The sequence below is a fragment of the Belonocnema kinseyi genome, chromosome 7 (genome assembly GCF_010883055.1).
Source record: "Belonocnema kinseyi isolate 2016_QV_RU_SX_M_011 chromosome 7, B_treatae_v1, whole genome shotgun sequence".
Classification (NCBI taxonomy): domain Eukaryota; kingdom Metazoa; phylum Arthropoda; class Insecta; order Hymenoptera; family Cynipidae; genus Belonocnema; species Belonocnema kinseyi.
Window position 1 is genome coordinate 17961122 of NC_046663.1, and position 13754 is coordinate 17974875.

Genomic DNA, 13754 nt, shown 5'->3' on the forward strand with positions numbered 1-13754 from the left:
GGGATGCAACTTTTTAGTTGCACTTTTGGCACTAAATGCAGCAATAATCATTAAAAACATTTTGACTTTTTGAAATTGTGTATTTTTAACGAATTTTATTATATTTAGGGGTTGATTTGGGGTGGGTTCCACATACGCTAGAGGGATAAAACTTTAAGATGGAACTTTTGACACATAATACTGTCATAAAGAATGAAAACATTTTCACTTTCAAAATATTTTATTTTTCGTTTTTTGTAAACGTTGGAAACTTCAGACTCATGTAATTCACTTGGATTTCGGAATAATCCACTTCTAATAGTCAGTAAAATTCTTGTAACGTGGATTAAAAATCCTTAAAAGCCGGGGTATTATGAGTAATCCATATTATAATCCACTTGGTTTTCGTAGTTATTCACTTGTAACACGGAGTAGAACTATTGTGATCTGATAGAATATAAGTAATCCTATTAAACCAATTAAATAAATTAAAATCCTAGACAAACAATTTGAAATCGGGAGTGTTATAAGTAATCTGGGTAATCCGAGTAACCAAAGTAATTCAATTGAAATCCTAGATAAACCACTTTTAATCTGGAGTGATATAAGTAATCTGGATAAGCTACTAATCCAATTGATTCGATTTAAATCCTAGACAAACCTTGAAATCCGTAGTCTTATATGTAATCCACATCATAATCTACTTGCTTTTCGTAGTTATTTACTTGCAATACAGAGTAAAAATATTGTGATCTTATCAAATATGAGTTGTCTTAATAATCCAAGTAACAAAATTAAAATACTTGACAAACAACTTAAACTCCGGAGTGTTGTCAGTAATCTGAGTAATCCTTGTGACCAAAGTAATTTAATGGAAATCTCAAACAAACCACTTGTAATCTGGAGTAATATAAGCAATCTGGATAATCCGATATTCCAAGGAATTCAATTTAAATCCTAGACAAATCACTTTTAATCTGGAGTGATAAAAGCAATCTGGACAAGATACTAATCCAATTCATTTAATTTAAATCCTAGACAAACCACGTATAATCTGGAGTAATCTTAGCAATATGGATAATCTGGTATTCTAAGGAATTCAATTTAAATCCTAGACGAACCACCTTTAATCTAGAGTGATATGAGCAATGTAGATAAGTCACTAATCCAATTCATTTAATTTACATCCAATAAAAACCACTTGTAATCTGGAGTGATAGTAGCCATCTGGATAATACGGTATTCCAAGGAATTTATTTTAAATCCTAGACAAACCATTTTTAATCTGGAGTGATAAAAGCAATCTAGACAAGATACTAATCCAATTCATTTAATTTAAATCCTAGACAAACCACGTATAATCTGGAGTAATCTTAGCAATATGGATAATCTGGTATTCTAAGGAATTCAATTTAAATCCTAGACGAACCACCTTTAATCTAGAGTGATATGAGCAATGTTGATAAGACACTAATCCAATTCATTTAATTTAAATCCGAGACAAACCACTTGTTATCTGGAATAATATAAGCAATATGGATAATCCGGTATTCCAAGGAATTCAATTTAAATCCTAGACAAACCACTTGCAATCAGGGTAATATAAGCATTCTGGATGTTCCGATAATCCAATTAAATCTATTTAAATCCTAGACAAACCTTGAAATCCGTAGTCTTATATGCCACTTATATTATAATCTACATGGTTTATGTAGTTATTCACTTGTTATACAGAGTAAAACTATTGTGATCTGATAGAATATAAGTAATCCCATTAATCCATTAATTAAAATCCTCGACAAACAATTTAAACTCCGGAGTGTTATAAGTAATCTGGGTAATTCGAGTAACCAAATTAATTCAATGGAAATCCTAGACAAACCACTTGTAATCTGGAGTGATGTAAGCCATCTGGATAATACGGTATTCCAAGAAATTCAATTTAAATCCTAGACAAACCACTTTTAATCTGGAGTGATATAAGCAATCTAGATAAGATACTAATCCAATTCATTTAATTTAAATCCTAGACAAACCACGTGTGGTCTGGAGTAATCTAAGCAACCTAGGCAATCTGATATTACAAGGAATTCAATTTAAATCCTAGACAAACTACTTTTAATCTAGAGTGATATGAGCAATCTAGATAAGATACTAATCCAATTCATTTAATTCAAATCCTAGACAAACCACTTGTAATCTGAAGCGATATAAGCAATCTGGATAATCTGTTATCCCAAGGAATTCAATTTAAATCCTAAGCAAACCACTTTTAATCTGGAGTGATATAAGAAATCTGGATAATCCTGTATTCCAAGGAATTCAATTTGAATCCTAAGCATTTGAATCCTAGAGTAATTCATCTGTAATCCAAGATAATTCAATTGCAATTCTGAGTAATTCGCTTATTGTCCCATGGAATCCAATTTCAATACCAGAGTAATTCATCTTTAATCCAAGATAATTCAATTGCAATTATGAGTAATTCGTTTTTTTGTCCCATGGAATTCAATTTTAATACCAGAGTAATTCATCTGTGATCCAAGATAATTTAACTGCAATTATGAGTGATTTTTTTGTTATCCCATGGTATCCAATAGTAATCCCAGAGTAATTCTTTTGTTATTCAAGATATTTCAATTACAATTCTGCGTAATTGGTTTATTATCCCATAGCATTTAATTGTAATACCAGAGTAATTCATCTGTAATCCAAGATAATTCAATTGTAATTCTAAGTGATTTGTTTTTAATTCCATGGCATTCACTTGTGAATCCAGAAATATCCACCTGTAATCCCAGGTAATTCAATTAATCCATTATAATCCTGGGTCATCTAGTTTTAGTCTCACATAATCTACTTGCAATCCTAGTTAATCCAGTTGTAATCCCATTTAATCCACTTGTCATCCCTGATAATCCAATTATCCCCGTTAATTGAATTGTGATCCGGCTAATCAAGGGTACTTTAGATTCATCCCTATTCAGAAAAACAGACTTTTTCTTATCAGATTTTCAGTGAGTGAAGAGGAAACCTAAAAAAAGAAGCTTTCTGAGAAGCTAATCGCGTCTTCAAACTTTCTTTTCGGTCAGAATGTGAATATTCTCATATCCGCAGTAGACACTTTATTCCTATTTTCATTTTCTCTTTTTTGTGTTTATTTTTGCTAATATTGCCGAGATGGGCTATTTTTCAAACTTCTTTCATCGCAGGCATCATACATCGTAGAAACACTTGAAGCTGTTCCATTAAAACTTTCGAGCGAGTAGGTAAAGAACCGGAAGGGGGACTAGGTCGCATCCGTCCTCCAAATTTCTGATCTACCTTCGGATTCTAAGCCTTTTCTACTGTATTAACTTCCTGAGTCAAGTTCCCGAAAGTACCTTACGGATGACTTTGTCCAAATCGTCTTAAGCTCCACTTTTTCGATTTCAATCCGGAAGCTGACTTGTCTTATTTACAAACACTCAAGAGTCGGAAAATTTTTCTTTTTAGTTGTCTTCTTATATCTCGAACAGGTGTCTGGATGATAGGATAGAGAAACAAATTGGAAATAAAAAATAGAAATTCAAAACCTGAGTCAAACTTCCAGGGATCGGGTCACAGACTTCAAACTTTTTTCCTCATCCCTTTCTTCATACATTTTTTATGTTTACCAAATGTAACTGAAGAGAAAATGATAACCTGTATCTTTGAAATCGATTGATAAGTTTAGAAAATTCATAATTCGCAGACTTCTTCAGTAATCAGGAATATTAATTTTTTTCGTTATCTAGATATTATGCCCGACTTTGAGAGACCTTGAAAGATTTCAATATTTTTAGTTTCCAGGAGGAAAGCTCAGTTTCATAAACCTCAAAAAACTCAAATAATTTTTAAAAGCTTTGCTTTCACTTCCGAGTTCTACTTGTAATTTTTTCTACGTTTTTCCTAAGGGCACTTTTCCTCATCATTTTGCCTTTTCTCTTTCCTTCTTTTTCGTTCGAAAGAACCGGGCACCTAGCGACAATTTATTTCCATGGTGGATTAAAGCGGTACCTTGCTCGTTTCGCCGCTGGTGCATTTCTATCCTGCTTTCGTTCGACTCTCCCAATTTGCTCACAAGCTGAAGCTCTATTTTTAAGAATCGTGACAATTTTCTTCTTTTCGAAACTGTTCGTTCTTTTTGCGACAAGACCTTTTGAGGAATAATAAATTTTCTTCGGTGTATCGATAAAACGACTTTTTTTGCTCGACCATGGATAGAGGAAAAAGCGAGAGAGAATCTATCGACAATAAACTGCAGAACCAGAGTAAACACGCGTGAAACTTAATTGTCCGTTCACGATCAATCGCTCTACCCTAAGTTAATTTGTTGAGGCAATAAAACCGATCTCATTTTGTTACTGGAATTGAATGTGCATAATTTTCCTGGTGATTTTCCAGAGTTTTAGAGTGCATTTAACGTAAAACAGCTTTACACTTTAAAAACTAGAAATAAAATAAAGCTTACAAAAAAAACAGAGGTTGCTTACAACTCTATAAGATGAATTTTTAGGAAAATTTTTTCGCAACGTTTCAAAATATTACTGTTTCTATCATGTTGAAAGTTCAATCATGAACTTCTTAAATTCCGATATTCTCAGTTTAAAATACTTGGTTCTAAAATCTTTTATTAAAAATTGTTCCATTCGTAAGCCCAGTTAAAAAAAATGTAGTTCTCACTACCTTAACAATTAAAAACTAAAAGGAGTTGGAATTCAAAATCTTGGATGAAAAGCGTTTTTAGTTTATAAAATTCAATTATAAATTAATATTTTTTTATCGAACTGTACACTAAGTATTATAAAGTTAACAATAATTAATTTTCCAGGACGACTCCGAAACCGTTCGAAAATTGTAAACGTCCAAATGATTCAACTTCAAATTTTATTTAAATACAGTTTCAGTCTCAAATATTCTATTTTAAACCCATAAAAATTAAAAAATTAATGAATTAAAAAAACAATTATTTAATTAGTGGCAATATTTGACTGTGCATGTAAAACGAGCAATTATAAATCAAATGTTTAAAACTGGACCTTTTAAAATAAAAAGCCTTCGTTCATTAAAATTTCAAAGAGGTTAAAACTTTTAACATTAATATTTAAATTTTTTTTTTACTTTTGAAAGCTTTAAATTTTAAGTGAAATAATAAAAATTTCGATGTATAAATTGCATTTTACACTGAGTAGCCAACTTACAAAAAAAATCAAATAATTTCAAAAGAATTTTTTTCTGAAAAGAAGTTTTAAAAAAATTTTTAATTAATGTAAATCATGAAATAATTTTAAATTATTTTAAAAAATGTACATTTCATCAGATTTTGAACAAAAATTGTAGAATCCTTTAATAATTGTGAGAGGTTTCACAAAAATAATAAAAACTTTTCAAGATTCCTAGGGAAAATAAAAAGCACTTTATATTTTGACAAATTAATTTTAGAAGAATATTTAAAAAGAATTAAAGTATACAAAATTGTCAAAAAAGAATCTGGGCTATTTTAAGACAATTTTTCTAATTTTGCAGGTTAAAAAAAATGTACGAAATTTTGAATCATTGAAAAAAATATACATTTTTGACAATTTTAAAATAAATTTTTTTAAATATTCAAGTTTTTGAAAAGTTTCAAGTTAATAAACATATTTTATTTATATTCTTCGGAAAATTTCGTATTTTTTTATTTTAAAAAATAACGTTTATGAATTGTTTTAAGATATTAAAAAATCATTGTGAAAATGACACGGTGGATTTTTCTAATCGTGTTTTTATATTTTTTAATCGAATCATTTTCATTAATTATCACTCCGGTATGAAAATCAGGTTATTAAAGTGAACTCAGTAAACTGAATTTCGTTAGGGTATGAAAAAAAGTTCTTAAAATTCATGGGAAATCTTTAAATGATTATTTTGTAAGGAATTTCAAGAGAAAATCGAAAAAACCACACCACATTTTGAATGAATTCCTAAAATCTTTAAAAAGTGTTAAAAATATTTAGGCGAAATTTTTCCATTTTACATATATTTAGAAATAAATTGACTAAGTTTAAGACATATCCAAAAGTTTTGAAACAATGTAAAAACAATTAAAACTTGTAAATATTTTTGCAGCATTTTTTAAAGTTTCACAAAAATGTAAGACATTTTTTCAGGTTCCTAAGAAAAATTAAAATGATTTTTTATTTTGAAAAACTAATTTGAAGAAATTATTTAAAAAGATTTTATAAAATTTGGAAAATAGCCAAACAAGAATCGGAAAGATTTTAAGGCAATTTTCTAACTTTTGCAGAATAAATAAAAAATTCAGGAAAAGTTTAAATAATTTTTCGAAATTAGAAGGTTTAGAAGGTCTGAAAAGAAAAAGAATTTATTATAATCGTGTGCAAATTTTAAATAATTTTTTATTTTTAAAAATGAAGTTTCAGAGAAAATTGAAAAAGGTTTTTAAACATAACAAACGATTTCCTAAAACTTCTAAAAATAGTTTAGAAGATTTTAAAGCAAAATGTTTCAATTTGGTAAGATTGCAAAATAAAATCTAACAAAAATTGGGTATATCCAAGAAATATTTAATTGAATTTAAAAGAATTTCCAAAGTTTTCAAGACAATCAACAAATTTTCTTAAAATTACTGGGAAAACTTAGAAGATTCTAAGGTAATTTTTTTAAAAATTGTAATGATATTTGCAAATTTTGAGAAAAATTCGTCAGTTAAAAATATTCGGAAACGTTTTCGAAAATTTATCAAATATTTTTGTATTCCTTTCCAACTTCTAAAAGTTCTGAAAATATTTTAAAAGGACTCGAATTTTTCACAATATTTCGTAAAATCCTATATTGTGAAAAAAATTCTTTAAAATCTTCTAGATTCTTTTTTAACAAGCCTAAAATATTTTAAAATCTTTTAAATTCTCTCAAGAATCTTATGAACAAATATTCAATGTTTCACAAGTGCTCGCTAATGGGCAATAATTTGGCATTGAAGCTAATTAGACGAAATTATTATAAAATCAATAACTGAATTGAATTATACTTTTTTATAATCAAACCCTTGGAAAATTTTAATTATGTTTCGTGGATTAAAATCAATCAATAAATAATAATTTTTAAGTTGCTAATTAAAATTTTCCAAATTCAGTTTTAGTTGCCAAATTAAAACCTATGAAAGGGATAAAATTAAAATCGATCGTTTAGCATGTAAATTCAGAAATCTAAAATTATTCTAAACATTGAAAATTACTGAAATTATGCATTTATTGGTTTATCAATTGCAGTAACATAGTTTAATTTGTTTCTTTTTGTTACGTTAATTAAAATTTCTTAATGCCAAATCTTCCTTTAGAACTATTATTCAATCTTGAGATTTTCCAAAAATATATTTTTCAATTGAAAATGATTTATTAGTTGAAATATTTGACTGAAAATTAGAAAATTTTAAAATATTACTTTGACATTTAAAATTAATAATAAATAACAATATTGCTATAATATGATTATAATTTTGAAATTGTACAATATGAAGCTTTGCAGTTCGAAATTGCTTTATATCTACATTTAAAATTATTAAATTCGAAACTATAAAGGCTTTCAATATAAAATTTTGAAATATTTAATGACGAAATGGTCTTGTCATTTTGAATAATTATTTGAATTTGAGAAATTGTGAAATTTGAAAGTCCGAAAATTTATCTAAAAATTAATTTAAAAACAAACCTAACACTGATAAAATCGACACCCATCCCTTAGTGCCACACAAATAAATCAAATTTGGCAAAATAATTTTTTTTTATCAACCTAAAAAAAGTGTTCGGGGACGTTCGTTAGCATGTTCGCTATCATGTCCTAAGTTTTAAAGAGAAAATATTTATTATTCTACTAAAAAATACGGGGGAATCTAAAACTGGTCAAATTGATAATTTTCTAAGTATCACATGTCCTTAACTTTTTAAATTTATACAAAAAAAATATATATATATCATAAAAATTAACGACCACTGAAAGTGTTCTCATTAAACGGACTTGCTATTTCGTTTCTAGAAATAAATTTAAAAAATTGCGAAACTTTTTAATATCATGAGCCATATTGCGTAGAAATATAAATATTCTGCAGTGAAAGAAATTCCATTCGCAAAAAAGAAGGCTTCTAAAATGATATTTCCAGGAAAATATAATCAAAGTAGGATATGCTAGGAACGAGCTGAAAGAGTAATAACGTCCCTTTTTTGGAAGACGAGTAATTAAGAGATTCTAATAAAATGTTACATGTTACCTGAACTCAAACTAGTTTATTTACCATATTTCGTCCTGTGACTTATTCAATATTTTATTTTTTACTTTATTTTTAGTTTTATTTCTTCCCTTTTATTATCATCGATTCTAATATTTAATTCATTATGTTTCCTATCTATCTGTATATTTATCATTTCATCGGGTACAATAGAGAAGATATAAAATTAAATATATAAAATAATACAAATAATATAGAAATAACAATCAAAATGTAAGAATAATCATAAAAAATATGGAAATACAATTCAATTTTTAGCTTCTTAAGACCTGAAAAGCCAAACACTGAAAAATTTTATTGTAAGTTCATTATGAGATGGGTGAAATTTAAAATCGATTGACAAATATCCTATATTAATATACAAATTAAAATTAATTTAGAGGTACCAAATTAAATTAAAAATGAAATGTTTTAGGTTTCAAGTTGAAATATATTGCATTTTCAACACAATTGTTGAATTTTCAGCAAAAAAGATGAATTTTCTATAAAAAAAAAATTAATTAATTTTCCACGAAAAGTTGTTTTTATGAGCTAATAGGTCGATTAAACTCACAAAGATGGATTTCGAACTAAGGAACATCATTTTTCAACCATAAAGTCGAATTTCTAACAAAAAACAATTTCTACAAAAAGAGATCAATTTTCACTGAAAATTTTCAATTTTAAGGCTGAACCATGACTTTAAATTTTTTTAAAATAATTTTTCAGCTACTTTAAAAAATCCTTTATGTAGTTCAGGACTTACGACAGACGCAAACAATTATAAGAAATAAAATCATTTTAAATAAATTCAAAATTCTGTAATGCATTAATTTATTTTTTCAACAAATGGAACAAGTTTATGGGGAGGGTGATTCAAAAAATTTATTTTGATTTTTTGTGTTTAATCCCGCCTACATTTTTTTTACCAGGCTTTTGTTATGAACATAAGATTTTGAATAGAAAATGCTCACTTTTCAAAAAAATAGAAAATAGTTTTCAACGATTAATAAAAATTAAATACTATTAAGTGAATAACGTATTATCTACCAAATCTTATTGCTTATTAAAGTTCAATCGTTTTTTAGGGAATGCTCAAGATGAAATGTATTCAAACAAATTTTCTTTGATATACATTATTTTTATTCTAATTGTAAAACATTTAAAAATTATTTTAAAAATAATTTTGAATTTTTTTAATATTAATTATTTGTTTAAACCAATTTTTTCTCTATTGTCTGGAATAAATTAGACAGTTAATGAATGTTGAGAGCAATATTTTTTCAAAGGGAAATTGCATTTATTTTAACAAATTTTAAGTTGTTCAAACAATTTTTTTTTACATTTTTTAATTACAATTCACTTGCTTCTTTTAATAGGAAAAGTAGAGAAATTCTTTTTTGAATCTCTTACAATACGTCGCTTAATATTCAGCATATGCTTAAATCAGATCTTATTCCACAAATGTTTAAACAATAATTATGTTTTTTTTAAATTTGTTCGATACGTTTTTTTTTTAATTGATTTAATTACGATAAAAAAAATACTGAATAATAAACGTCATGTTGTAATGTAAGGGATTAAAAAAACTCGAATTTCGTCCATTTTTTTAAGGTAACAGAATAAAAGACATCCATTTTTTAAATAATTTCAAAGTACCTCATGAAAAATAGCAGTTTAGAAATTGATTTTCTGTGACATTAATTCCAAATGTAAATATTACTTTTTTATGCTTTACAGGAGAAAAAATTAATTTTAAAAATAAAAACTGTTTAAATAATTGTCAAATATAGCAAAAAAAATATAACACTCCTTGAGTTCTTTAGTTGCACCATTATTCCCAAAAGTAATAACTTTTAATGTGTGGGGGCGGGTCAAAATCAAAATTTATCAAGTTCAAATTATTTCTTAAACATTCCTTAAGAAGTGACTAAGCTTGAATTGACAAAAAGTTTTTAAAAAGCACCGTCAAACGGGATAATTTTGGACATGTGGGGTAAATTTGGATATTTCTAAATTATTATTTTAAATTTTCAAGATGCGTTTAAATAAAATCTGGATCTTAAATAATTTTAGCTGTCAAATTAATAATGTTCATATTTACCCCAAATGCCCGAAATTACACCATTTGACAATAATTTTTTATTTCATTTTTTTGAAAACTGAGAATTTGACATTTAAAATCCCAGTTTGATTTAAAAAGCCCGTGTGCATGGACCAATGATAACTAATGTTAAAAAAAGTTGATTGCTTTTTCCAGAAAAGCAAGAAATTGAAGGGGATGAATGTTTAAAAACGAATGCTCATTTTTGTTTTATTAGAAAAAATTTTGAACCGCTGTTCTGGAAAATTTGATTATTAAATAGAAATTTTTTGTAACATGTTTTTTCGAGCAAGCTAAGCAATCTCTTTCAAAAATGTATTAATTGCACTAGAACTAAAATGACCTACTTTTGGTAGATTTTGGGAAACGAAAACCAAATCCGAAAGGGAATTATTTGTATAACGTCAACTTTTTCAGAAAATTTAAGGCAAGCGCGGTTTTCAATATTATTTCCAATAAAAACGAAAAAGACTGAATCCACATTTTAGATACTTCTAATAAAGGAAAAAGTAAAGGCTTGAATTGTTACTCTAAGATAATTATATTGAGAGAAAAAATGTTTTCAAAACTATAAAAAAAAATGTTTTCAATCTGCTGATCTCAAAGCACAAGTTTTGAACTTCAATCCAGGCCCTGTCATGAGTCTTCAAAACGTCAGAAACAAAATTTTTAGTTATTCTCACTTATTTTGAACTAATTAATTTTTTTAATCAAAAATTTTATCTCTTTATTTATTCAATAGTAAGCTAGAAATCCGAAATTCCAGTTTTTGTTTCAATTAAAAATTAAATTTTAGAGAACGTGTTTTGTCAACGGATGGTACCAGGTACCGAAAAATAAGTTACCGCAATTATGACAGAAATATTAACTCTAAGCGTGAAACCTACCCTTTAAAGGGGTTAGACCGATTTTAAAATAATAAAATTTCTTTTTCTGGGATAGAAAATAAATTGGGGTTCAGTCAACAAAAATAAGTGACAATAGCTATAAATTTTCACCACCGTATCTAATGTTTTGTTTGGTGAAGAAATTTCTGAGATGAAAAGTCACGTGCCCAAGTTATGTGGAATGGCACTTCTCATCTGGTGAAATATTTAATGAAAAGATTACGCGTGAATGACAGTAAAGTCAGTTGAAATTGAAACGTGAATAAGGTTCCTGAAAGAGTAATAAGTATCGTGATTGGATAATGCCCCGGCGACGCGGTGCGGCGCTAGGTCTTGAGTTTGTAGCTATTTGCCACTTGTCCCAACTTTGTAAACAGCAATTGCAAACTGAAACCATCTATTCGTGTTTGCAAGTCCCTCCGGTATATTCTCACGAAACTCCGACCTTAAATAATAATGAAAATTTTTTTCAGGGTCATGTACATCTCCTCTTGGAATGGAGTCTGGAGCTATTCCAGACCACGCCATTAATGCATCATCGTCGTATGTCACAAACGTAGGCCCACGAAATGGACGGTAAGCACAAAAAATATAAAAAATCCGTCAGTCCTATCTCTTTCTGGCTCTTCCCCTATCACACCTTACCATCCCCTCCAATCCACTACTCCCCCTTTCCCTACACCATATACTAAACCCTACACTACCCACTTCCACCTTCCATCTCACTACCATCCTACCGTGTTCAATCCCATCCGATCATTTTTTATTCGCCCTACGCAATTACTCCCTCCGTTCTTTACTCCTTATTTCCATAACCACTACTTTTCCCTCTCAACTTCACCTCCTTCCTTCTTCTCCTCCTACTTCCTCAACACTTCTCTACCTCACCTTTCCTCACATAATAGGCTTCGTAACCTATTATGATATTAATGAGGTCGTTCAAATTTTTGACTCTCCTTATTACTGCCCTCACTCTATTTGATCCTATTCGATCATACATGATTCTGGCCTACTACAAGCCATCCCTTTCTCCACTTTTCCATAACCTTCACTTCACCTTACCATGCCCTCGCTCACCCCTCTCCCTGAACAATTAACTTCCTCTCTTTTACCTTCTTTCTGCACCTCTGTCTTCTTCATCACTTCCCTGCAACACTTCCCTTAACTCAATAGGCTCCTTTGCCTATTCTAATAATAATAAGCTCGTTCTAACCTCTCTATTTTACTCTATCCGATAATATCTTATCAGTACTACGTAACTACTTTCCTTCGTCCCTTACTTCCTATTTTCCTACTCTAATAACCCCCTCCCAACTTCCAGTCCTTTAATTTTTCGCTCTTCTTTACCACACTTACCCTCAATCTCCACTCTTGCCACTCCCCCTACTCTGCCAACTCCCCCAGAAAAAAGTGCAGTGGGTGACTCATACCATTTTTTTAGCATAAGAAGTTTTTTAAATGTTTTATACAGTTATTAGTAGCCCACTATTAGATCATAGCTAATCATATAACATTTCACTACTACTAGGCTCTCCAGTCTCACTTCTCCTTCGCTTCCCCTCGCATACCCTTCTCTCTACACAAAGAACTAGCCTTCTTCAACCTTCCTTCTGCACCTTCGACTTCTTAACCACTTCCGTACCACACCTGAATTAACTCAATGAGCTTGGTTGCCTATTATGATATAATAAGATCGTTCAAATCCTCCGCTCTCCTTATCACTCTGCTCTGCCCAAATTCCCCTCTTCTCGCTTCTTCACCCTCCTCTAGCACACCTTCTTTTACTCCCCACTTTTATCACTCCCCTCTTGTGCCGTTCCTACCCTATTTTATCCTATATGATCATATCTTATTATCATATCCTACTACTACCATCTCCCTTACTCCTCTTTTCCATAACCCCTACTCTCCCACTTCCAACTTCCCCTCTGCACACTTCTTCACCCTCCTCTACTACACGTCCCCTCGCTCCCCTTTTTTATCACTCACCTCTTGTATCACACCATCCTTTTATCACTAACCCCGTTTTCTCACCCCCCCCCCCCCCCCCCCCACCTACTATCCCTCCCGGAAAAAATGCTACGGATGAAATGATTGCCACCTCATTTGACTTGATGCCTTAAACCCTTATAACTTTTTCCCAAAAATGCCTCGAAAAATGCAAAATAGCAATTTCATGTAATATTCATGATAAAGACGGGACGTTTGGTTATTGTCTCAACGTTAACATTTTGCAGTCTATATCAGACAAGTTTTCACGTATTTTTAAACTAATTTTAAGCTAGGTGAAAATTTATTATTATTTTTTTTCAATGGTAGTTTCCCTGTAATTCATAATAAATTAGAATTTTTTGTATCAATAACTTAGTAGGTGAATTTTAGGAATAATATTTTTCGATAAAAGCATTTTTATATTGTTAAAGTAATTTACATTTATTTATATTTCGGTTGTTCTACCGAATAAAAAGTTCGTATTTTATAAAATTTTTTAAAAATACGT

The 13754-nt window shown here is 29.4% G+C and overlaps 1 protein-coding gene across 1 annotated transcript in view; it reads left to right on the forward strand.

The window, feature by feature from the left end:
• LOC117176940 (epithelial discoidin domain-containing receptor 1-like) overlaps positions 1 to 13754 on the forward strand; it is a 231581-nt gene that overhangs the window by 85019 nt on the left and 132808 nt on the right. The window contains exon 2 of the mRNA XM_033367344.1: positions 11728 to 11830. Within this exon, the coding sequence (XP_033223235.1) occupies positions 11751 to 11830 (80 nt within the window). The 5' untranslated portion in view covers positions 11728 to 11750. The remainder of the gene's footprint in view (positions 1 to 11727; positions 11831 to 13754) is intronic.